This window comes from Salvelinus fontinalis, chromosome 8 (genome assembly GCF_029448725.1).
Source record: "Salvelinus fontinalis isolate EN_2023a chromosome 8, ASM2944872v1, whole genome shotgun sequence".
NCBI lineage: Eukaryota > Metazoa > Chordata > Actinopteri > Salmoniformes > Salmonidae > Salvelinus > Salvelinus fontinalis.
The window spans coordinates 18,788,967-18,812,494 of NC_074672.1; the positions used below are offsets into that span (position 1 = coordinate 18,788,967).

Consider the following 23,528-nt stretch of genomic DNA (forward strand, 5'->3'; position numbering starts at 1 on the left):
GGGATGTCTCGCTTCCTCTTCCGTCTCTGATCATATATCGTAATATGCACGGTGTATTCGTCCCATCTCGTACCCTTTCAGACCATCTCTGTTTGGAGAATGTATTGATTAAATGAGTGTGTCTCCAAGACCAAAGGTTAAAAAAGTACGTCCAGCACAGGTAATAGCATATTATTGATTAATTAAACAATGATATTTCAGATTAGGGAGCGCAGAATCCAAAGTGCGCATCGATTACAATCACGTTGCCGTTGCTCTGGAACGCACCCATTTACTAGGACCGCCAGAACAGGTGACAGCATATTGTTGGGAACTTTGAGGCTTTTGCGCCAGAATGACTCAACAACCAACAGCTACATAGGCAACTCAACGTTGTGTTATTTTTCGTTTTGTCCTGTTCGTTCCTCGTAGTTTAAAAAGGAAGTGGTACTAATTGCGTGCTATCGTTTCACTTCCGTATTTCTTTTGACGTCTAACTCCTGTGTTAACGTTAGTTGTACACCACTTTTTCGGTATGAAGAGGATAACAAAGTGGGGTCAATTATATAAAACACGCAATGATTCGGACTCAAATTCGGTCCTGGAAAACGTAAGTAAACCCGAGCACAGTAATGGACTAAAGGAGCCTAACGTTAATCCTTCTATATTCAAAGAACCTTAGTTAACTAACGTTACATGTTCTGTTTAGAGGCGAATTGGCTCTGACACTGACAGCCAAATACTCAATTTAAACGTGAATAAATTCTCAGTTGAGGTACGGTTCTAGCAACATAAAACCCTATACTTTTATAATACATCAAAATAATTTCACAATATATGCAGCCGACCGTATTTTTTTTGTGACAACGCGTCCGTCTTTAAATACGTCACTGAGATTTAAAATAACTAGAGACTGTCCAAGATGTCCGACCGTTTTCAACATAATCTACCCATTTTCCCATCCGTCAGAGAGGAAGAGGCGAAGCGAGAGGGATCACTGGGGCAAACATCTGTCTTCTCACCCGGCAGCGTTATTTTGTTTCTTTCGCTAGGTCAACGAGTGTCAAATTTGGTCAACAAAAATGTAAGGGATATTTGCTACGTGAGTTTTTTTTGATCAAATAGAAGTTTCGTACGGTTTAGGTTATGTGTGTATTGATATAAGGACACGTGACATACCAGCAACTTTGAGAAAACAATTTTATTTTGGAGTTTTCTCTAATTCATGACACGAGGCTAGCATAGCATCTATCGCCATTGAATACAGACGGTTGACGTCAACACCCCTCAACAAATATATAATATATACAAATTAATTAAAATAACGAGATCTATCCACCAATCCAAAGAAAGGACAAGGCGGGAGGTTTATAGCCCGCGGTTCTTCTCTGTGGACAACTAATCCCATTCTTAGGGTGGCGACATACTATTATTATCATGTTTGGTAACATTTGCTCATGTATTTATTTTGAGTTTCAATGAGTTGTAAAAATGTCTCAGAACTCTGCTGAATTCCGTTTACCTAGGCTACTTAACGTTACTAGCTCGGTATTTTACGTTATATTGTCATTGGTAGTGTATTATCAGGTAAAAGCACATGCTTATTCATTTCTCAAATATTTATTAGTTAATCATTCAGTCGAATACGCTATGCTACAGCCATTGAATCTGTCATTGAGCGTTAATGGCTAGATTGTCCACGACATTGTTATTATATTGTTCAATCTTGAAATGCAAGGGCAAGTGTTATTAATCAGTGACTGAAATTTCGCGTTACGTGATATTTACTTCCTGGACTTGGAGAGCGCTCAAAGCATTGTAGAACGCTACTCTGAATAACGGGGCGTGGTTTTGTCTTAACTGCGTTGGGGAAAAGGAAGACGCGGCGTACATAGTCCAACTTCCCATGCACACAAGGAGTAGCGCCAGCAGCATCATGTCATCCCCCAAAAATGCTAGACATTGGATTAATATTTAAATTGTCCTCACGACAATTATTTGAATAATTCAATGGATGTTTTGTGCGCAAGGTGGCAAATTAGGAATATTAGAATCTGACTATTCTATCATCAATAGGAGCTGAAGGTGGGCCCCTCTAGTAGTGATTTGCAGTTCGCAAACAATTTATTTTAGAACTTTTTTTACTGACTTGAGTCGTGATACATTTTTCAGAGTGACTTGTTATTTTTAATAGTTTGTTTGACCTGCTGGCTGCAAAGAATCTTTCAGCAAGATCGCTACATTCTTCTCCTGCTAAGTCCTCCAGAGAGGTGCTCCGAACCAGCGGAAAATAGATCATGCAGCATAGAGAAGAATAATACATGTTTAGAATTGATAATTGATCTCCCGGTGCAAGAATTTATGTAATTCGTTGTTTTATTGAATGTTATCGATGGATACAACCAAAGCCTACCTAGCCTGCCTCTGCTCAAAAAACTATTTTTGTCCAGGGTCTCCCATTTTCTGTCTGTGGGCTGCCATTGTAGAAAATGGGAGATAAAAATGTGTTTTAAATGCTTATTGGATAGCGAGTGAAACATTCAACCCAAAAAATCGTAACTATTGTTCCGCGAGATATTGGATATGCCTCTGAAGGGAAATGCTGTTTTGGTGAAACCGAATAGGTTTGGTTGATCAAGGGCACCAGGCTACAGAAGCTTCCACAACAAGCCATCCATAAACAATTGCTCATTGCGGCACGAAGCAATATCTACCTAGCTAGGACATTTGAGAACAAAACTGTCTAGACAGAATCATATGTTGAGGAAGAGACGTTCTAATGTCACATTCTAACCACTGGAGTTAGCTAAAAGTCCCCTCACTGTCAAGTCTGTTTATTTTCAGCAAACTTAACGTGTGTAAATATTTGTATGAACATAAGATTGAACAACTGAGACATAAACTGAACAAGTTCCACAGACATGTGACTAACATAAATTGAATTGTGTGTCCCTGAATGAAGTGGGGGTCAAAATCAAAAGTAACTGTCAGTATCTGTTGTGGCCACCAGCTGCATTACGTACTGCAGTGCATCTCCTCCTCATGTACTGCACCAGATTTGCCAGTTCTTGCTGTGAGATGTTACCCCACTCTTCCACCAAGGCACCTGCAAGTTCCTGGACATTTCTAGGGGGAATGGCCCTAGCCCTCACCCTCCAATCCAACAGGTCCCAGACGTGCTCAATGGGATTGAGATCCAGAACACTGACATTCCTGTCTTGCAGGAAATCATGCACAGAACGAGCAGTATGGCTGGTGGCATTGTCATGCTGGAGGGTCATGTCAGGAAGGGTACCACATGAGGGAGGAGGATGTCTTCCCTGTAACGCACAGCGTTGAGATTGAGCTTGTTGTCATTGCAGGCAGTCTGATGATGCTGTGACACACCGCCCCAGACCATAACAGACCCTCCACCTCCAAATTGATCCCGCTCCAGAGTATAGGCCTCGGTGTAATGCTCATTCCTTCGACGATAAACGCGAATCCGACCATCACCCCTGGTGAGACAAAACTGCGACTCGTCAGTGAAGAGCACTTTTTGCCAGTCCTGTCTGGTCCAGCGACGGTGGGTTTGTGCCGATAGGCAACGTTGTTGCCGGTGATGTCTGGTAAGGACCTGCCTTACAACAGGCCTACAAGCCCTCAGTCCAGCCTCTCGCAGCCTATTGCAAACAGTCTGAGCACTGATGGAGGGATTGTGCTTTCCTGGTGTAACTCGGGCAGTTGTTGTTGCCATCCTGTTCGTTCCCTCAGGTGTGATGTTCAGAAGTACCAATCCTGTGCAGGTGTTAGATGTGGTCTGCCACTGCGAGGACGATCAGCTGTCTGTCCTGTCTCCCTGTAGCGCTGTCTTAGGCGTCTCACAGTATGGACATTGCAATTTATTTCCCTGGCCACATCTGCAGTCCTCATGTCTCCTTGCAGCATGCCTAAGGCACGTTCACGCAGATGAGCAGGGACTCTGGGCATCTTTCTTTTGGTGTTTTTCAGAGTCGGTAGAAAGGCCTCTTTAGTGTCCTAAGTTTTCATAACTGGGACCTTATTTGCCTACCGTCTGTAAGCTGTTAGTGTCTTAACGACCGTTCCACAGGTGCATGTTCATTAATTGTTTATGGTTCATTGAACAAGCATGAGAAACCGTGTTTGAACCCTTTACAATGAAGATCTGTGAAGTTTTTTGGATTTTTATGAATTATCTTTGAAAGACAGGGTCCTGAAAACAGGACGTTACTTTTTTTGCTGAGTTTATATCCTCCGCCTGTCAACTTGTTGCTAGTGTTTACATCTAGGCTAGCTTAGTAAGATATCCATATTACATGGATCTAAACCAGAGCTAGGGTAAGTGTACCTAATTTAAACTCACCATAATTTGTTTAGACATTTTTAATGTTAAATTCTCGAACGTCATTGGCACAATTTAGCTTATTTTAATCTAAAAAATACTTAAATTACTTGTATTATCTTATTACAAGATATGAGTAACTGACAAAATAAAGGAAAAACCAACCATGTGTATTTTTTGGGGTTAAAATAAGCAAAATGATCTGCCAGCTTGGTAAGAAAGAAAAAAACAATTTTAAGTGAATTATCACTCAATATAAGATATTTAGGCTTTCTTAGATTTCATTTTATGCAGTGTAGAGCCCAATTTTTTTGTAAAGAAGTGGAAATAAAATGAAAGATTAATCTCTTGTGTAGTTTTATGAAGTTACTTACACTATTTTCTAATGTGAGAAATATTTGATACAATTTATGAGAAGTCCAGACTGGGCTTAATGGGTACTAAATGTACCCTTCTAAGCACATGGCGGTTCCAAATAAGCCCACCTCTTAAATAATCAATTTGAATTAATTTCCAAATGTGTAAACTGACGTTTCTTATGTAAGCTTAAATTATAATAATCTCCCCTAAGGTTATAAAAATCAATTGCTCATTACTATTCATCATTGAAGTAGTGTTCATAACAGGGGGTGTCCAATCGTATCCGCAGAGATCAATTTGAGCCCAGGCTTTTGTTCTTGCCAACCACTACACACCTGATTTAATCTAATCGTAGACTTCAATCAAGGCATGGAGAGGCAGCCTTTAGTTATTATGCCCCCAGCCTCTGGAATAGTCACCCAGAGAACCTGAGGGGGGCTGAAACTTTGGACATATTTAAAACAGATCTTAAAACACAGCTTTTTAGCTTTGTTTGTCCTTAGGTTGCTTTTTAGTCGTTCAGTTTATATTGTTCTTTTGTTTTCTCTCCTTGTTGTAAAGATTTAGTGAAGTACATTGTGTTGCATTCCATGTCTAATGTGCTGTATACATAAAGCTTGACTTTAATCAAATCTGCACAAAGACCATAACACAACTTTTAATTAATTATCTGAAAGCTGGTTCACATTTTGTGTACCATTATTCTTGTTCATTAGTTCAACTTGTCTTCCTAAAGCCTGTCTGAAACATGTTCAAATCTCACTCTATATTACCAAGGTACATGTGGTGAAACAAAAATGAGAAACTCCTGTATGAATGAGGGACAACAATATGACAATGCCCTGGGTGTGCATGAGTAGTCGTCCAATAGTCACCTTCTTGTCCCACATTTGTTTCCATTTTTGTTTACTACTTGTAAGGTCTTCTATTTCTGATGTCCTTCAACCCTGATCCTATTCTTCTCTCTTTGCATGAATGTCTACATGTTCACTCCAAATATCTTGGAGAGAGTACAGAGGTTTTTAATCTTGGTAAAGGAACCGTTGGACAGATGCATAACTGTAGTTTGAGTATTTTATTTTAAATCCACTTAAATCTGAAGAAAAATCATAATTATGCTCAGGTTTTTTGAATATTAGGGATATCAACACACTATCGCCATGTGTTCCAAAGCATAATGGGCTTAATGTTACAGAAATGATTTCTGGTGAAAAAGACAGAATAGCAACGTTTACTCAAAAGTATTTAGAAACCAATGGTCTGTGGTATAAATATACACTACATACTACAATATCATGCCACATTTGTATTGATCCATATTCATTTATTTCCTTTCTGTATATAGGGTGTATTTTTGTGCTACTGAACACTAGAAGACCCGAGTGAGCCATTTTTTAAGTTAAATACCCATCTGTCCCATTTTTAACCTATGTGTGCTGTAATTATTTCTATATCATAAACAGAATTTGTGTTTTATAAGCAGTTTTTTCAATAATAACCACTGTTCCATGACCGCCACACGTGCGCACACTGCAACCGATAGCCTACAGTAACATAAACTAATAATAAAACATCTGATTGGCTTAGAATAAAAACTGGAATGGAGATATGAACTGGTTGAAACCATTAAAGGAAAAATCCACTCAAACAAAAAAAAAAAAATGTATGATGCATTTTGCATCATCATAATTAGAGGTCGACCGATTACGATTATTCAACTCCGATAACGATTTATTGGAGGACCAAAAAAGCCGATGCCGGTTTTTAAATACATTTATTTAAATGAAATAAAAAAATATATATATATTTGTAATGATGACAATTACAACAATACTGAATGAATACTTTTTTTTATTTTAACTTAATATAATACATCAATTTAGTCTCAAATAAATAATGAAACATGTTCAATTTGGTTTAAATAATGCAAAAACAGTGTTGGAGAAGAAAGTAAAAGTGCAATATGTGCCATTTAGCTAACGTTTAAGTTCCTTGCGCAGAACATGAGAACATATGAAAGCTGGTGGTTGTTTTTAACATGAGTCTTCAATATTCCCAGTTAAGAAGTTTTAGGTTGTAGTTATTATAGGACTATTTCTCTCTATACCATTTGTATTTCATATAACTTAAACAGCGCAATGCTTGAAGCACAGCAAAGAGCTGCTGGCAAACGCAGGAAAGTGCTGTTTGAATGAATGCTAACAAGCCTGCTGCTGCCTACCACCGCTCAGACTACTCTATCAAATATCAAATCATAGACTTAATTATAATATAATAAACACACCGAAATATGAGCCTTAGGTCATTAATATGGTCAAATCCGGAAACTATCATTTCGAAAACAAAACGTTTATTCTTTCAGTGAAATACGGAACTGTTCCATATTTTATCGAACAGGCAGCAACCCTAAGTCTAAATATTGCTGTTACATTGCACAACCTTCAATGTTATGTCATAATTATGTAAAATTCTGGCAAATTAATTAGTCTTTGTTAGGAAGAAATGGTCTTCACACAGTTCGCAACGAGCCAGGCGGCCCAAACTGCAGCATATATACCCTGACTTTGCTTGCACAGAACGCAAGAGAAGTGACACAATTTCCCTAGTTAAAATAAATTACTGTTAGCAGGCAATATTAACTAAATATGCAGGTTAATTTAAAAAAAACTTGTGCATTGATTTTAAGAAAGGCATTGATGTTTATGGTTGGGTACACTGGTGCAACGACAGTGCTTTTTTTTCCCGCGAATGCGCTTGTTAAATCACCCGTTTGCGAAGTAGGTGATGATAAATTAACAGGCACTGCAATGATTATATGCAACGCAGAACAAGCTAGATAAACTATTAATATCGTCAACCATGTGTAGTTAACGATATATATATTTTTTTATAAGATAAGTTTAATGCAAGCTAGCAACTTACCTTGGCTCCTTGCTGCACTCGTATAACAGGTGGTCAGCCTGCCACGCAGTCTCCTCGTGGAGTGCAATGTAATTGGCGTCAAAATGCCGATTACCAATTGTTATGAAGACTTGAAATTGGCCCTAATTAATCGGTCGATCTCTAGTAGGCCTAGATAGGTACACTTATGATTCATAATGATGTGGCAAGTGACGCTTTGCTTCTTGAAAGTCCAATATCTTGAAAACTAGACTGCTGACATGCAAAACATTTTGGGTACTTGAATTCGTTTTTGATTTGAGTTTCACTTTAAATAGCAGAAAATGTAATTATTTGCCTTTTTATTTGAATACAAAAATGGAAGTGGGCTTAATAGGGCAAGTGTACCTATCTAGGCCTACTCCTGCAGGGTTGGGGTTAATTGCACAAATTAAATTCTCTCTCCTTGTAAGTTCCAATAATTAAATTCCCAATTCAATATTATCCCTAACGATTCAAATAATTCAATCAATTCCATCCGGCTTTCAGGCTGATTATGTCACTGTTCAGACAGCTTAGCTATCCTGGAAATATAGATACCGTATACAAGTTGAAATGACTGAAAATCCTGCAGTCAATGTTTGATACTATGTGCATTAATTCCCTTAACTGGGATGTTTTTAAATACTGAATTTAAAGTCAATTCCTGAGGTTTAATGTTTTAAAAATGGTCTAATTCCAATTTAATTCCAGTTCCATAACTTTAAAGATTGTTGACATTTTAAATCGAATTCAAGAATTGAATTGGAATTTCCAATTCAATTGGAATTGACACCAAACCTGTTTGTACATCATTTGTCTAAAGTCTCCCATGTCAACAAAAACATCCATTCTCTTCTTCAGTTCACAGGCAAGCTACCTATGCTCCCTCTGGAAGTCCTGGAGGAGATACTGCTGAATGTAGATCCACACCAGGTGGTGTGTGTCTGTCGACTCGTGTGTCATGAGTGGAAAGAAGTAGTAGACAGTGATTCTCTTTGGAGAGAGAGGTGCCGAAGAGAGGGATACCAGACATGTGATGCCACTAAACTACCGGAAGACTGGCGTTTATTTTACTTCTTGTGTAAGAAGAGACGTAATCTTATCAAAAACCCTGGAGCAGAGGGTAAGAGTCGAGACCAGAGAAATTTCTAAATTCTCTACGTTGGGGTGGGGATCCTGTCGTTAACTCCAGAACCAACCATTCAAATCCCTCTTTTCTCCAGATAAATTCAATGGCTGGCAGATTATGAAGAATGGAGGGGATCAATGGAACATAGAACCAGGGGACCTTAATAACACGGCCATAAAATACTTTGTGACTTCTTACGCGTGAGTATATTACTTTACCATATCACAATTACAGTGAGAAGACCTTTACTTGGCCCCACTTTGTTTCACTACCACATTGTTACTCATCAACGTCCCAGGACCTTACAGTGCCTTCAGAAAGTATTCTTACTCCTTGACTTATTGCACATTTTGTTGTTACAGCCTGAATTCAATATGGATTAAATAGATTTTACTTATCTCACCCAGCTACAAACAATACCCTTTAATGACAAAGTGAAAACTTGTTTTAAGACATTTTTGCAAATGTATTGAAGATGAAATACAGAAATCTAATTTACATAAGTTTTCACACCCCTGAGTCAATACATGTTAGAATCACCTTTGGCTGTGATTACAGCTGTAAGTCTTTCTGGGTAAGAGATTTGCACACCTGGATTGTAAAATATTTGGCCACTATTCTTTTAAAAATTATTCAAGGTCTGTCAAATTGTTTGGTCATTGCTAGACAACCATTTTCATGTCTTGCCATAGATTTTCAAGCAGATTTAAGTCAAAACTGTAACTCGGCCACTCCGTAAGATTCACTGTCTTCTTGGTAAGCGACTCCAGTGTAGATTCGGCCTTGTATTTTAGGTTATTTTCCTGCTGAAAGGTGAATTAATCTCCCAGTGTCTGGAGGAAAGCAGTGACCCAGGTTTGCCTCTAGGATTTTGCCTGTGCTTAGCTCCATTCCATTTCTAGTATTGTTGAGTAACTACAATGTTGTTGATCCATCTTCAGTTTTCTCCTATTACAGCCATTACACTCTGTAACTGTTTTAAAGTCACCATTGACTTGATGGTGAAATCCCTGAGTTCCTCTCCAGCAACTGAGTTATGAAGGATGCCTTTTAACTTTGTAGTGACTGGGTGTATTGATACACCATCCAAAGTGTAATTAATAACTTCACCATGCTCAAAGGGATATTCAATGTCTACTTTTATTCACCAATACAATCTACCAATAGGTGCCCTTATTTGCGAGGCATTGGAATACCCTGGTCTTTGTGGTTGAATCTGTGTTTGAAATTCACAGCTCAACTGAAGGACCTTACAAATATTTGCATGTGTGTGGTATAGTGATGAGCGAGTCATTCAAAAATCATGTTAAACACTATTATTGCATACAGAATAAGTCCATGGAACTTATTATGCAACTGTTTAATCAGATTTTTACTCCTGAACGTATTTAGGCTTGCCATAACAAAGGGGTTTAATATTTATTTACTCAGGACATTTCAGCTTTGTATTAATTTGTGAAATAAAAATAATAATTCCACAGTAACATTATGGGATATTATGTGTAGGCAATCTATACACAATGCCCCATAATGAAAAAGCAAAAACAGGTTTTTAGATTTTTTTGCAAATTTATTAAAATAAAACCGCTTTACATAAGTATTCAGACACTTTACTCAGTACTCTCGAAGCACCTTTGGCAGCGATTACAGCCTTGAGTCTTCTTGGGTATGACTCTACAAGCTTGGCACACCTGTATTTGGGGAGTTTCTTCCATTCTTCCTTGCAGATCCTATCAAACTCTGTCAGGTTGGATGGGGAGCATCACTGCACAGCTATTTTCAGGTCTCTCCAGAGATGTTCGATTTGGGTTCAAGTCCGAGCTCTGGTTGGGCCAATCAAGGATATTCAGAGACTTGTCCCGAAGCCACTCCTGCGTTGTCTTGGTTGTGTGCTTAGGGTTGTTGTCCTGTTGGAAGGTGAGCCTTCGCCCCAGTCTGAGGTCCTGAGCAGGTTTTCATCAAGGATCTCTCTGTACTTTGCTCCATTCATCTTTCCCTTGATCCTGACGAGTATCCCAGTCCCTGGCGCTGAAAAACATCCCCAGAGCATGATGCTGCCACCACCATGCTTCACCGTAGTGATGGTGCAAGGTTTCCTCCAGACGTGATGCTTGGCATTCAGGCCAAAGAGTTCAATCTTGGTTTCATCAGACGAGAGAATCTTGTTTCTCATGGTCCGAGAGTCCTTTAGGTACCTTTTGGAAACTCTAAGCGGGCTGTTGCCTTTCACTGGGTGACTTCCGTCTGGCCACTCTACTATAAAAGCCTGATTGGTGGAGTGGTGCAGAGATGGTTGTCCTTCTGGAAGGTTCTCCCATCTCCACAGAGGAACTCTGGAGCTCTGTCAGTGACCATCGGGTTCTTGGTCACCTCCCTGACCAAGGCCCTTCTCTCCCGATTCCTCAGTATGGTCGTGTGGCCAGCTCTAGGAAGAGTCTTGGTGGTTCCAAACTTCTTACATTTTAGAATGATGGAGGCCACTGTGTTCTTGGGGACCTTCAATGCTGCAGATATTTTTTGGTACCCTTCCTCAGACCTGTGCCTCGACACAATCCTGTCTCTGAGCTCTACGGACAGTTCCTTCGACCTCATGGCATGTACTGACATGTACTGTCATATGTGGGACCTTATATAGACAGGTGCCTTTCCAAGTCACATCCAATCATTTGAATTTACCACAGGTGGACTCCAATCAAGTTGAAGAAACATCTCAAGGATGATCAATGGAAACAGGATGCACCTGAGCTTAATTTTGAGTCTCATAGCAATTTCTACAAACCTGTTTTCACTTTGTCATTATGCGTATTGTGTAGATTGAGGAAAAAATATACTTATTCTAAAATTGATTACGGCTGTAATGTAACATTGTGGAAAAAGTGAAGGTCTGAATGCACTGTACAGTATGCAATGGGGAATTTTATAAAAAATAAACAATTAAAGGGCAAACAATCCACACAATGAATGTGAGAATTGGCGGGAGACAGTGGAGCACTTTCTGGAGAGCCGAGTGGAGCACTTTCTGGAGAGTGGCGTCTTTCTTCGCCACTCGCCCCTCCCCTTCTTCTTGTCTCAACATTTTAAATTATACTCAAGATGCTTTATCTTCACATTTTAGATGCTTTTCACTGACATCCGCAACTCAATAATCAGCTAGACCTATTGCCGTGCGCTCTGTCCAAATTGCTGGCATCCCAAATAGGCATAGGCATATGCACTTGTGATTTGAAACACTCCACGACTATTTTTTTTTTTTTTTTTTTTAAAGCTTAGAGCTAACGGTCCTCTGTGGCGAAGTCAAGGTCTTTGGTGAAGTATTTTATTTAGATAAGAGTAATTATATCATTTAGGGGAAGCCAGCATCCGGACAGTAAACTGTGCACCCGCCAACTTTCCTTTCCATTCGCAAGTGGTTGAAACCAGAGATCTGTATATATTGACGAGATGCTCATGTCTACACTAACAATGGAATTCATTGTCCCAAAGGCAGGAATGCAGGCGACAAGCTTAGGTCTGCATATTATGCCGATAGAAACACATTGGCTTTATTCAGGACAGATTACGGCTATAGTGAGTCCTCTGTCTTCGCCTCTTCCTCTCTGCTGAAACAGCGCCCCTATGTCTTACTATATGTAGCCCATGTATGCGATGCTGTCTGGCCAGACAAGGTATGCCATGCCATACTCCTTTTGTCCAGAGCATCAGATACATGGTCTACAAATAGAGACAGAGGGGCGCTGTTTCTCTTGATGGTTTCAGCAGAGAGGAAGAGGTGAAGCGAGAAGGCTACCTCTCACCAAAATCTGTCACGCAGATGCTTCATCTGAGATTGATGTATCTTTCTGTCAGCGCACGTTTCGGTCAAATAAATGATCAATATTTTATTTGGATGGGCAAGGAGGTATGGTAGGGTGGACCAGGCCTCCTAGGGCTTGCCCATAACGCTGGCCCTGCTTGCGGTACGTTTTTGGAAACAGGTTCCTTATCTTTCATATCAGTAAGAAATAATTTACAAAAAAATAAGTTAAATTACTACACACCTTTTTTACAGGTATCGAGTTATTGTTCCCACAGCCAAATCTCCATGTTACATCGCTTGTTTATGGAAGATAGAGGGAAGACAGACTGCCACCTGGTTTACTTAGCTATCTAGCGTGCTCCACGCACCAAGGGGGCATGTTTCGAAAACCGGTTTGAAAGCGATGATTATTGACTTCTAAGCGATAATACTTATTATATCGATACCTTGACTCCCAAGTATCGATTTTTAAACTATTTTTTTGGTTAGGGACAGTAGTGTTAGCTAACGCTAGTTGGCTGTACCTGTACCAGAAATCCACTATTCTTCATCCTATTGCGTGTTCTCCATCTTTTTAAAAAGTGAGCCAACTTGTTTTCAGCACTTTTATTTCCATGATCGATCAAAATTCATTTTCTCATGCTCTCTTGAGTCTTTGTAGCAGACATAATAGTGAACAATATGTTTGGAGCATTAAATCGCAATAAAATCAGTATCGAATCGTAATGCAATATGTATTACGATTCTATATGCATTCCTAGCCCTAGTTACTTACTATCATTCATGGTAAATGGGTTGGCTGTGTGTCCTGTTGTCTTTGGTTCATCTCAGGACCTGCATGAAGTCTCAGCTGATTGACTTGGAGGAAGAGGGTTACAGGCCGTCTTTAATGGATGACTTTCAACCTGCCATAGTAATATCTGACTGGTGAGAAGAATATTACAATATTGTTGTTCACTGTCTGCTACTCTGCTTGTCAGAGGAATAGTAATGTACAACTTGTATGTTTGTGTGTCCATATCAGGTATGCTCCACGCTGGGACTGTGGCTCTGAATATGAGATTTGTGTTGAGTTGCTAAATCAAAAGAAGAAGCCAATTAGGAAGTTTAGTCCAGATACTGTCATCTTTCAACAGTGGAATGATCAGAAATGGAATCAGGTAAAACTGTCAGACTATAAGTAAAATAACATTTTATTGGTCGCATACACATATTTAGCAGATGTTTTTGCTCCAACAGTGCAGTAATAACTAACAATACACAACAATCTAAAAAGTAAAAGAATGGAATTAAGAAATATAGAACTATTAGGACGAATAATGTTGGGTGTATGTATGTACATACACAAGCTTCCCACAATAAGTTGGGTCAATTTTGGCCCATTCCTCCTGGCAGAGCTAGTGTAACTGAGTCAGGTTTGTAGGCCTCCTTGCTCACACATGCTTTTTCAGTTCTGCCCACAAATGTTCTATTGGATGAGGTCAGGGCTTTGTGATGGCCACTCCAATACCTTAACTTTGTTGTCCTTTAGCCATTTTACGACAACTTTGGAAGTATACTTGGGGTCATTGTCCATTTGGAAGACCCATTTGCGACCAAGCTTTAACTTCCTGACTGATGTCTTGAGATGTTGCTTCAATATATCCACAGAATTTTCCTTCCACATGAAGCCATCTATTTTGTGAAGTGCACCAGTCCGTCCTGCAGCAATGCACCCCCACAACATGATGCTGCCACCCCCGTACTTCACGGTTGGGATGGTGTTCTTTGGCTTGCAAGCCTCCCACTTTTGCCTCCAAACATAGCGATGGTCATTATGGCCAAACAGTTCTATTTTTGTTTCATCAGACCAGAGGACATTTCTCCAAAAAGTACGATCTTTGTCCCCATGTGCAGTTGCAAACCGTAGTCTGGCTTTTCTATGGCGGTTTTGGAGCAGTGGCTTCATCCTTGCTGAGCGACCTTTCAGGTTATGTCGATATAGGACTCGTTTTATTGTGGATATAGATACTTCTGTACCTGTTTCCTCCAGCATCTTCACAAAGTCATTAGCAGTTGTTTTGGGATTGATTTGCACTTTTCGCACCAAAGTATGTTCATCTCTAGGAGACAGAAATCGTCTCCTTTCTGAGCGGTATGACGGCTGCCTGGTCCCATCGTGTTTATACTTGCGTACTATTCTTTGTACAGATGAACGTGGTACCTTCAGGCGTTTGGAAATTGCTCCCAAGGATGAACCAGAATTGTGGAGGTCTAAAATTATTTTTTTATGGTCTTTGCTGATTTGATTTTCCCATGATGTCAAGTAAAGAGGCACTGAGTTTGAAGGTTGGCCTTGAAATACATCCACAGGTACACCTCCAATAGGCTAATTGACATCATTAGTCAATCAGAAGTTTCTAAAGCCATGACATTTTCTGGAATTTTCCAAGCTGTGTAAAGGCACAGTCAACTTAGTATATGTGAACTTCTGACCCACTGGAATTGTGATACAGTGAAATAATCTGTCTGTAAACAGTTGTTGGAAAATTACTTGTGTCATGCACAAAGTAGATGTCCTAACCGACTTGCCGAAACTGTAGTTTGTTAACAAGAAATTGGTGGAGTGGTTTTTAAAAAACGAGTTTTAATGACTCCAACCTAAGTGTATGTAAACTTCCGACTTCAACTGTTATGTATGCATGTATGGTACCAGTCAAAAGTATATGGATAGTATATGTACAGCAATAGTTAAGTAGGAAAGCCTTGACTAGTATATACATATGAACTGGGTAAAACAGTATGTAAACATTAAAGTATAAGATAATCATCAATATACATGGGTCTGTAAGTTGAGTATGCATGAACAATGTGATTTCTTGTTTTGTGTTCTTCTAAGATGTTTTTATGTGGGATATACATTGTCAGTGATTGCGTTGCAAGTTATGATCTCTTCAATGTTTCAGATGACTCATGTGTTCAAGAATTATGGACCAGGTGTGCGATACATCCGATTCATTCATGGGGGAAAGGACACTCAGTTCTGGGCCGGCTGGTATGGAATAAGGGTCACCAACAGTAGCGTTGAGATCTGCCCATCAGGGGACAGATAGCTTTCGGGGTGTTCCCAATTTCAAGAGGTTACATGTGAATGTTGTGCCTACTTGAAATCTTTACTTTAGCATCTGAAATCTCCCTTAGAATACTTTTGTGTATACCTTGTTCCAGCTTTTCTGTCTTAGGCAATATGTTGTTTCTCTGTGGATATAGACTATTTTGGCTGTAGAATATATCATTTGTGTCCGTCTCTGAATTATACAGACCAATACAAATATGCACTGTATATGCCTGGAATGCATTGAAGCCATAACAAAGACAGACAGACCAAGGAAAGTGCTAACTTGAATGTAATTTAGTATGTATATAAATGTCTGACCCACTTTGACAAATGCCACACTAAACGTTTGCAATCTGTTGGTTGAATTCACCTACTTTTCTTAACATGTATAAGAATGTAATTGTTAACATGTACAGTACCAGTAAAAAGTTTGGACACACCTACTCATTCCAGCGTTTTTATTATTTTGTACATTGTTTAATAATAGTGAAGACAAACTATGAAGTAGCACATATGGAATCATGTAACACCCAAAAAAGTGTTATCTAAATGTATTTTATATTTGAGATTCTTCAAAGTAACCACCCTTTGCCTTGAAGACAGCTTAGCACACTCTTGGAATTCTCTCAACCAGCTTCATGAGGTAGTAACCTGGAATGCATTTCAATTAACATGTGTGCCTTAAGTTAATTTTTGGAATTTCTTTCCTTAATGCGTTTGAGACAATCAGTTGTGCTGTGACAAGTTATGGGTTATGTGTGTGTATGCATGTATGTGGTAAAAGCCCAAGTCCATATTATGGCAAGAACAGCTCAAATAAGCAAAGAGTAACTACAGTCCATCATTACTTGGGATTTTTGGTTCCAACCACTGTGTCATTGTGAGACTCAGAGTAGGTCAACGGGTGATCTCTGCATGTGTGGTTCCCACAGTGAAGCATGGAGGAGGTGTGGGGGTGCTTTGCTGGTGACACTGTGATTTATTTAGAATTCAAGGCACACTTAACCAGCATGGCTACCACAGCATTCTGCAGTGATACGCCATCCCACCTGGTTTGCGCTTAGTGGAACTATAATTTGTTTTTCAACAGGACAATTTTTTTTTTTTTTTTTTTCCACCTTTATTTAACCAGGTAGGCAAATTGAGAACACGTTCTCATTTACAATTGCGACCTGGCCAAAATAAAGCAAAGCATTTCGACACATACAACAACACATAGTTACACATGGAGTAGAACAAACATACAGTCAATAATACAGTGAAAAATAAGTCTATATACAATGTGAGCAAGTGAGGTGAGATAAGGGAGGTGAAGGCAAATAAAATATATTAATAAATAAAAATATAAAAAAGGCCATGGTGGCGAAGTAAATACAATATAGCAAGTAAAAAAACACTGGAATGGTTGGTTTGCAGTGGAAGAAGGTGCAAAGTAGAGATAGAAATAATGGGGTGCAAAGGAGCAAAATAAATAAATACAGTAGATAAAGAGGTAGTTGTTTGGGCTAAATTATAGATGGGCTATGTACAGGTGCAGTAATCTATGAGCTGCTCTGACAGCTGGTGCTTAAAGCTAGTGAGGGAGATAAGTGTTTCCAGTTTCAGAGATTTTTGTAGTTCGGTCCAGTCATTGGAAGCAGAGAACTGGAAGGAGAGGCGGCCAAAGGAAGAATTGGTTTTGGGGGTGACCAGAGAGATATACCTGCTGGAGCGCGTGCTACGGGTGGGCGTTGCTATGGTGACCAGCGAGCTGAGATAAGGGGGGACTTTACCTAGCAGGGTCTTGTAGATGACCTGGAGCCAGTGGGTTTGGCGACGAGTGTGAAGCGAGGGCCAGCCAACGAGAGCGTACAGGTCGCAGTGGTGGGTAGTATATGGGGCTTTGGTGACAAAACGGATGGCACTGTGATAGACTGCATCCAATTTATTGAGTAGGGTTTTGGAGGGTATTTTGTAAATGACATCACCATCACCATCACAATGACTCAACACACCTCCAGGCTGTGTAAGAGCTATTTGACCAAGAAGGAGAGTGATGGAATGCTGCATCAGATGACCTGACCTCCTCCCAATTGAGATGATTTGGGATGAGTTGGATCTCAGAGTGAAGGAAAAGCAGCCAACAAGTGCTCAACATATGTGGGAACACCAACACTGTTGGAAAAGCATTCCAGGTGAAGCTGGTTGTGAGAATGCCAAGAGTGTGCAAAGCTGTCAAAGCAAAGGGTGGCTACTTTTTGAAGAATCTAAAATATATTTAGATTTGTTTAACACTTATTTCATAGTGTTGATGTCTTCACTATTAATCTACAATATAGAAAATAAAAAATAAAACTTGACTGCTACTGTATATTTAGAGAATACACAGATTACATGGTGCATTGCATAAGGATATACAGTGCATTATAGAAATGTTTCCAAATTTAGATTATAAAATTTAAAAAACATACCTTGTGTAAATAAGTATTCAGACATTTTGCTATGACGCTCAAAATTGAGCTCAGGTGCATCCTGTTTCCAGTGATCATCCTTGAGAGGTTTCTACAACTTGATTGGAGTCCACCTGTGGTAAATTCAATTGATTGGACATGATTTGGAAAGGCATACATTTGTCTATATAAGGTCCCACAGTTGACCGTGCATGACAGAGCAAAAACCAAGATGTGAGGTCGAAGGAATTGTCTGTAGAGCGCCGAGATAGGATTGTGTCGTGGCACAGATCTGGGGAAGGGTACCAAAACATTTCTGCAGCATTGAAGGTCCTCAACACAGTGGCCTCCATTCTTAAATGCAATAGTACAGAGAGATCCTTGATGAAAACCTGCTCCAGAGCGCTCAGACTGGGGGGCGAAGACAACCAAGACAACGCAGGAGTGGCTTCGTGAAATGTCCTTGAATGGCGCCAGAGCCTGGACTTGAACCCGATGAACGTCTCTGGAGATCTGAAAATAGCTGTGCTGCGACGCTCTCCATCCAACCTGACAGCTTGAGAGGATCTGTAGAGAAGAATGGGAGAAACTCCCCAAATACAGATGTTCCAAGCTTGTAGCGTCATACCCAAGAAGACTCAAGGCTGTAATCGCTGCCAAAGGTGTTTCAACAAAGTACTGAGTAAAGTGTCTGAATAGTTTTGTAAATGTGATATTTCCTTTTTTATTTGTAATACATGTTCTAATAACTTTTTTCATTTGTAATTTGGGGGTATTGTGTGTAGATTGAGGGGGGGAAACGATTTAATCCATTTTAGAATAAGGCTGTAAAATAACAATGTGGGAAAAGTCAAGGGGTCTGATTACTTTCCAAATGCATTAAGATTGAAGTTTTTGAACCAGTAATACATTAATATAAAGTATGCCAATTTGGTTATGTACTGCTATCATGTGGAAATTACTTCTCATGCTTTGTCTCGAGTAATAAATACATTTTAAAGTGTACTGTCCTTATTGTATCTTCAACTACTGTAGGGTGATTCTAATCAACTGCAATACAGACATTACATCAATATACTGAGACCCCATGGTTGCATCGTGGGCCATATCTGCACTCCTACTCTGAGAATGAATCTGAAAAGAATGCACACTTGAGAATTAAGCTTTTTTAGGTTGATGCAATTACACTCTTAATGTTGACAATGTGAGATGTCTTTTATATATAAAATAAATATACTGTAAGATGTAGTTCCAGTCAGAGGAACAATCTGTTTCCTAAAGCAAAAGTCTTGAATTAACACTGCAACAATTTGCGTTAAGACTTAAGTGCCTGGAATGCAGTACAAATCAATTTTCAATCAATTTTATTTTATATAGCCCTTCGTACATCAGATATCTCGAAGTGCTGTACAGAAACCCAGCCTAAAACCCCAAACAGCTAGAATGCAGGTGTAGAAGCACGGTGGCTAGGAAAAACTCCCTAGAAAGGCCAAAACCTAGGAAGAAACCTAGAGAGGAACCAGGCTATGAGGGGTGGCCAGTCCTCTTCTGGCTGTGCCGGGTGGAGATTATAACAGAACTATGCCAAGATGTTCAAAAATTACAAAGTATGTGACAGACAAGGATTTGATCAAATAAAAAATATACAGCCCTGACATACTGTATATATTGTTCAATACCAACTTACCGAAGCCATCATCACTTTCCCAGTTGAAGGGGGATTTGTTTACATCAGGTGTTCATGAAGATATTATATACACCTAAAAATGTGAATTCTTTATAAATCAGTCTGGCAATGCTGCCCTGACACTATTCAACATGAAAGAGTTTTGTTCTGTTGTCATTGATCGCCATCATCAGCTTTGCGTCTGTGACCCTTGAACTCTTCGGACAAACAGATTGGTGGCTTCAGTCTTAACTTAAAAATACTGAGATAGCTCTAGGAAAGAAGTTTATTATTTAAGTAAGTCGCTCTGGATAAGAGCGTCTGCTAAATTACTTAAATGTAATGTAATATAAGAGGATAATTATCACAGGTTCTAGTAAAGATCAATCTAGCTCAATTAAGTCCACACACACACACTACTTCGCAAACATTTGAAAAGTATTTGTATCAGTTACCAATAGGAGTGCTCTTGTGCAATAATGGTTTGCTTTTGTCCAAGTAATGTTGTTGAAATGCTCTAAACCACAGGTGTCAAACTCATTCCACGGAGGGCCTAGTGTCTGCGGGTTTTCGCTCCTCCCTTGTACTTGATTGATGAATTAACATCACTAATTAGTTAGGAACTCCCCACACCTGGTTGTCTAGGGCTTTATTGAAAGGAAAAACCAAAAACCTGCAGACACTAGGCCCTCCGTGGAATGAGTTTGACACCCCTGCTCTAAACAATAGGAGAGGAAATGCTCAGAGCAGCACACATTTGCGCCTCTTCTTGGGTTCCGGAGGCTCCAGGGCAGCCAGTATTGCCTCATCAAACACATTCTTTAGTCCTTTCTGCAAACACAAAACATGAATGTACCAAATACATATTTCAACCTTGCAGTGTGTAAACAACTATTGTAATTGTTTGAATGTAAAATAAATTTGACTGAACTGGGAGAGTTGTAATTTAAACTATCCTTTATTCATATATCATAACAGGTTTTAGTCATTCAAGATTGCAAAGATCTTAACCTCCAATGGAAAACTTAAACTTTCAATAATGTTTAGTTACAGTCTTTGATATAGTAGTAGAAAAGAAATACATTGATGTGATAGAAAAACATTAAGTTAGTTGAAGCTCATAATACTTGTTTAGACAGCACAGAAATGTTTCCTGGAAGGGTTGAATGGAACCGAAGCATTTAAATACTGAGGTAATATATTTTAAAAGGAACACACAAACTCAGCTACAGCCTAATGTAAACTTGCACATTAAGTACTAAAATGAAAGTGTTGGCATCCTTGCCATGAAGGCCAAGGCAGTATAGTCTATTGTGATTATTAGGGTAAGTCAAAACAAAATCAGATATTGAAATGAAAGAAGTTAATGGGCACACGATTTAAAAGAGCAACTTGGTTAGTTACTTGACAGACAGTAATTTCTTGACATTAAAGAAGCAGCAGACGATCAGAGGCAAAGCAAGATTTTAAAAGAGCTTGTCATCAGAACAGACAGCACTTTCTCTTTCGCTGGGTTTCAGGAGGTTCTAGAGCTGCTAGGATAGCTTCATCAAATACATTCTTCAGACCTCGCTAGAGAGGGGAGAAAAAGGAAAATATGACTAGCATTAGAGAGAGGTTAGTTAGCAGACAGTCAAGATTAAAGAGCATTGTATGTATGGGTTTCCATGCAGTTCTAGGCCACCACTAACAGAGAGTGAAACGTCAAGCTTAGCACAAAGACGACATACAGCAACGTGTACATCTAACACAATAGGTTATCGTGCAAGTGATAGGTATTACCTGTTTTGTTTATGTTTTAGAACATCTCACCTGTGTCAGGGCAGAGCACTCGACATATTTGACTGCCTTCAGGTCGCGGGCGAGCTTCTCAGCCATCTCAGGGCTGATGGGCTTCTGTTTGTTCTTGGCCAGCTTCTCTACAGTGGAAGGGTCATCTCTCAGATCAATCTGAGTTCCAACGAGCAGGAATGGTGTCTTGGGACAGTGGTGAGTGATTTCAGGTACCCACTGCAAGAGAGAGGAAACATTATTTTCAAACACTCAGAATGGTCAGTCAGTCAGCTAGTCAACGACACTATAACTAGTATCTTTCCCATCACTTAATTTTGTTGCCAATTTGACATTACATTTAACCTACTAGAAATAATTTATTTTAACTCAATATTCCTTTATTCAAAAATGTGCATTGTATGCTTCATGGGTTTGGCATTGTACTCACCTTTTCTTTAACATTCTCAAATGAAGAGGGTGAAACACTAGAGAAACAAACTAGAAAAACATCCGTCTGGGGATAGCTCAAAGGTCTTAACCTGTCATAATCCTCCTGACCTGTGGAGATGGGTATAAAGCATTGATTAAATGTGAATAGCAATCAACCAACATTATTTTTTTAAATTGGGAACTGAATCAAATCAAATTTATTTATATAGCACTTCTTACATCAGCTGATATATCAAAGTGCTGTACAGAAAACCAGCCTAAAACCCCAAACAGCAAGCAATGCCGGTGTAGAAGCACAGTGGAAGCACTGAAGACCAAGTCAATGAAAAATATCACCTCTTACCTGCAGTATCAAATAATCCTAGGGTGTAAGGCTCACCGCCAATCATGACAGTTACTGCATAGTTATCAAACACCTGTGATGAGAAAATGAAGAGAATGAGGCATCTGTCCTGTTCCATGATTATTCAGAATGGTAGTTATTGAGAAGACCCAAGTCTCTTCTGTTAGAGTCAGTGTAAAACAATCACTAGATCAATTAATCCGAGAAAAATCCAATGTATAAATTAGATGTACTTACTGTTGGTACATATTCAGAGGGGAACTTGTTGGTTGTGTATGAAATCAAAAGGCAGGTTTTTCCCACTGCTCCATCTCCAACCACAACACATTTAATCGTCTGCATATTTGTGCTCTACTTTTGTCTAAAAAAGACAAGTGAAAGTTAGCTACAAGACTTCAGATGAGTGGCAGGGAGTATCCACCACCACCAGCTGTTGTTATCCTACTAGCTAACTAGCTGGCGTCTGAAATGGGTTTGCTAGCTAGCAAACCAGGTCTAAATGGAAATGTTGTAGCTAGCAATAATCATCTAGCTACATTATGGACTTCGTTGTACAGACTCAATACAAATATAACTAACTAGTTGGTTGTAGCTAATTTAAACTGACACAGCTAACGTTAGTTAGCTAGCTGGGTCGGTGTTAGCAGCTAACTGGCTGGCTGGCTAGCGAGCTCATTCTCAATTTCCTATTAATTTTATTTTTCCTAACAATGAATGACAACCCTATTGCTAAAACACCTTAAATAATCGCTTTGGTGTTGCTGTACATGTCAATTATTGATGAGGATAAAATGTAATTCGGTGATTTTCCTACCTCTTCCTCACTGAATCTGGTATTTACTTCGCCGGGCGTTGGCAGCTGCTTGGCTTTCTGCTACTAGTGACAGTGCGTGTGATCCCAGTCAACACCAGTAGGGGGTGCACGATAGCAAATAATGTGGAGATAAACTTCGGGGCGATGTGGCTCTGGGACTATGAAACCATAGACGATCAATTATATTGACCAAATACTCAACTGGCCGCTCTAACAATTAAAATAAACGTCTTAAAAATGGGAGGCAAGATCAGGGGGCCAATGAGAGGGCAGATACGCACGTGAACAGGCTTACCTCCGATATAAAGTGCTTTTCTCAAAGTTGCCGGGGTGTCACGTGTCGTACCTATATCAGTGCGCTCGTGACTACCTAAGCATTACGAAAATTCTATTTGATTTTATAAGTCCCCGTAGCAAATAAGCCATTA

The 23,528-nt window shown here is 39.5% G+C and overlaps 2 protein-coding genes across 7 annotated transcripts; one reads left to right on the plus strand and one right to left on the minus strand.

Moving 5' to 3' along the window:
* Positions 1-71: 71 nt before the first annotated feature.
* Positions 72-19,057, plus strand: LOC129860808 (F-box only protein 44-like). 5 transcript variants are annotated; one of them, XM_055931592.1, is made up of 6 exons: positions 72-160; positions 8,465-8,726; positions 8,827-8,932; positions 13,360-13,455; positions 13,553-13,688; positions 15,474-19,057. In XM_055931592.1, exons 1-6 carry the CDS (start codon positions 113-115, stop codon positions 15,618-15,620), a joined length of 795 nt encoding a protein of 264 aa, XP_055787567.1. In that variant the 5' UTR covers positions 72-112; the 3' UTR covers positions 15,621-19,057. The 5 variants fall into 5 exon arrangements, with proteins under 5 accessions (XP_055787567.1, XP_055787566.1, XP_055787568.1 ...); XM_055931591.1 differs by lacking the exon at positions 72-160 and adding an exon at positions 324-589; XM_055931589.1 differs by lacking the exon at positions 72-160 and adding an exon at positions 864-1,081.
* A 344-nt stretch (positions 19,058-19,401) lies between these two features.
* Positions 19,402-23,215, minus strand: LOC129860811 (cell division control protein 42 homolog). 2 transcript variants are annotated; one of them, XM_055931597.1, is made up of 6 exons: positions 23,101-23,215; positions 22,524-22,647; positions 22,287-22,359; positions 21,942-22,051; positions 21,533-21,730; positions 19,402-20,551 (listed from the first exon to the last, which is right to left on the minus strand). In XM_055931597.1, exons 2-6 carry the CDS (start codon positions 22,626-22,628, stop codon positions 20,462-20,464), a joined length of 576 nt encoding a protein of 191 aa, XP_055787572.1. In that variant the 5' UTR covers positions 22,629-22,647; positions 23,101-23,215; the 3' UTR covers positions 19,402-20,461. The 2 variants fall into 2 exon arrangements, with proteins under 2 accessions (XP_055787572.1, XP_055787571.1); XM_055931596.1 differs by lacking the exon at positions 19,402-20,551 and adding an exon at positions 20,660-21,292 and having other exon boundaries at positions 23,101-23,209.
* Positions 23,216-23,528: the final 313 nt, after the last annotated feature.

Coding starts and splice junctions, on each gene's coding strand:
- LOC129860808 (XM_055931589.1), top strand. CDS start 902: ATGTCCGACCGTTTTCAACATAATCTACCCATTTTCCCATCCGTCAGA. Junction 13,456..13,552: donor GCCATAGTAATATCTGACTG/GTGAGAAGAATA, acceptor TGTCCATATCAG/GTATGCTCCACGCTGGGACT. Junction 13,689..15,473: donor ATGATCAGAAATGGAATCAG/GTAAAACTGTCA, acceptor TCAATGTTTCAG/ATGACTCATGTGTTCAAGAA.
- LOC129860811 (XM_055931597.1), bottom strand. CDS start 22,628: ATGCAGACGATTAAATGTGTTGTGGTTGGAGATGGAGCAGTGGGAAAA. Junction 22,052..22,286: donor AGGATTATTTGATACTGCAG/GTAAGAGGTGAT, acceptor CCATCTCCACAG/GTCAGGAGGATTATGACAGG. Junction 21,731..21,941: donor TTGAGAATGTTAAAGAAAAG/GTGAGTACAATG, acceptor TCTCTCTTGCAG/TGGGTACCTGAAATCACTCA.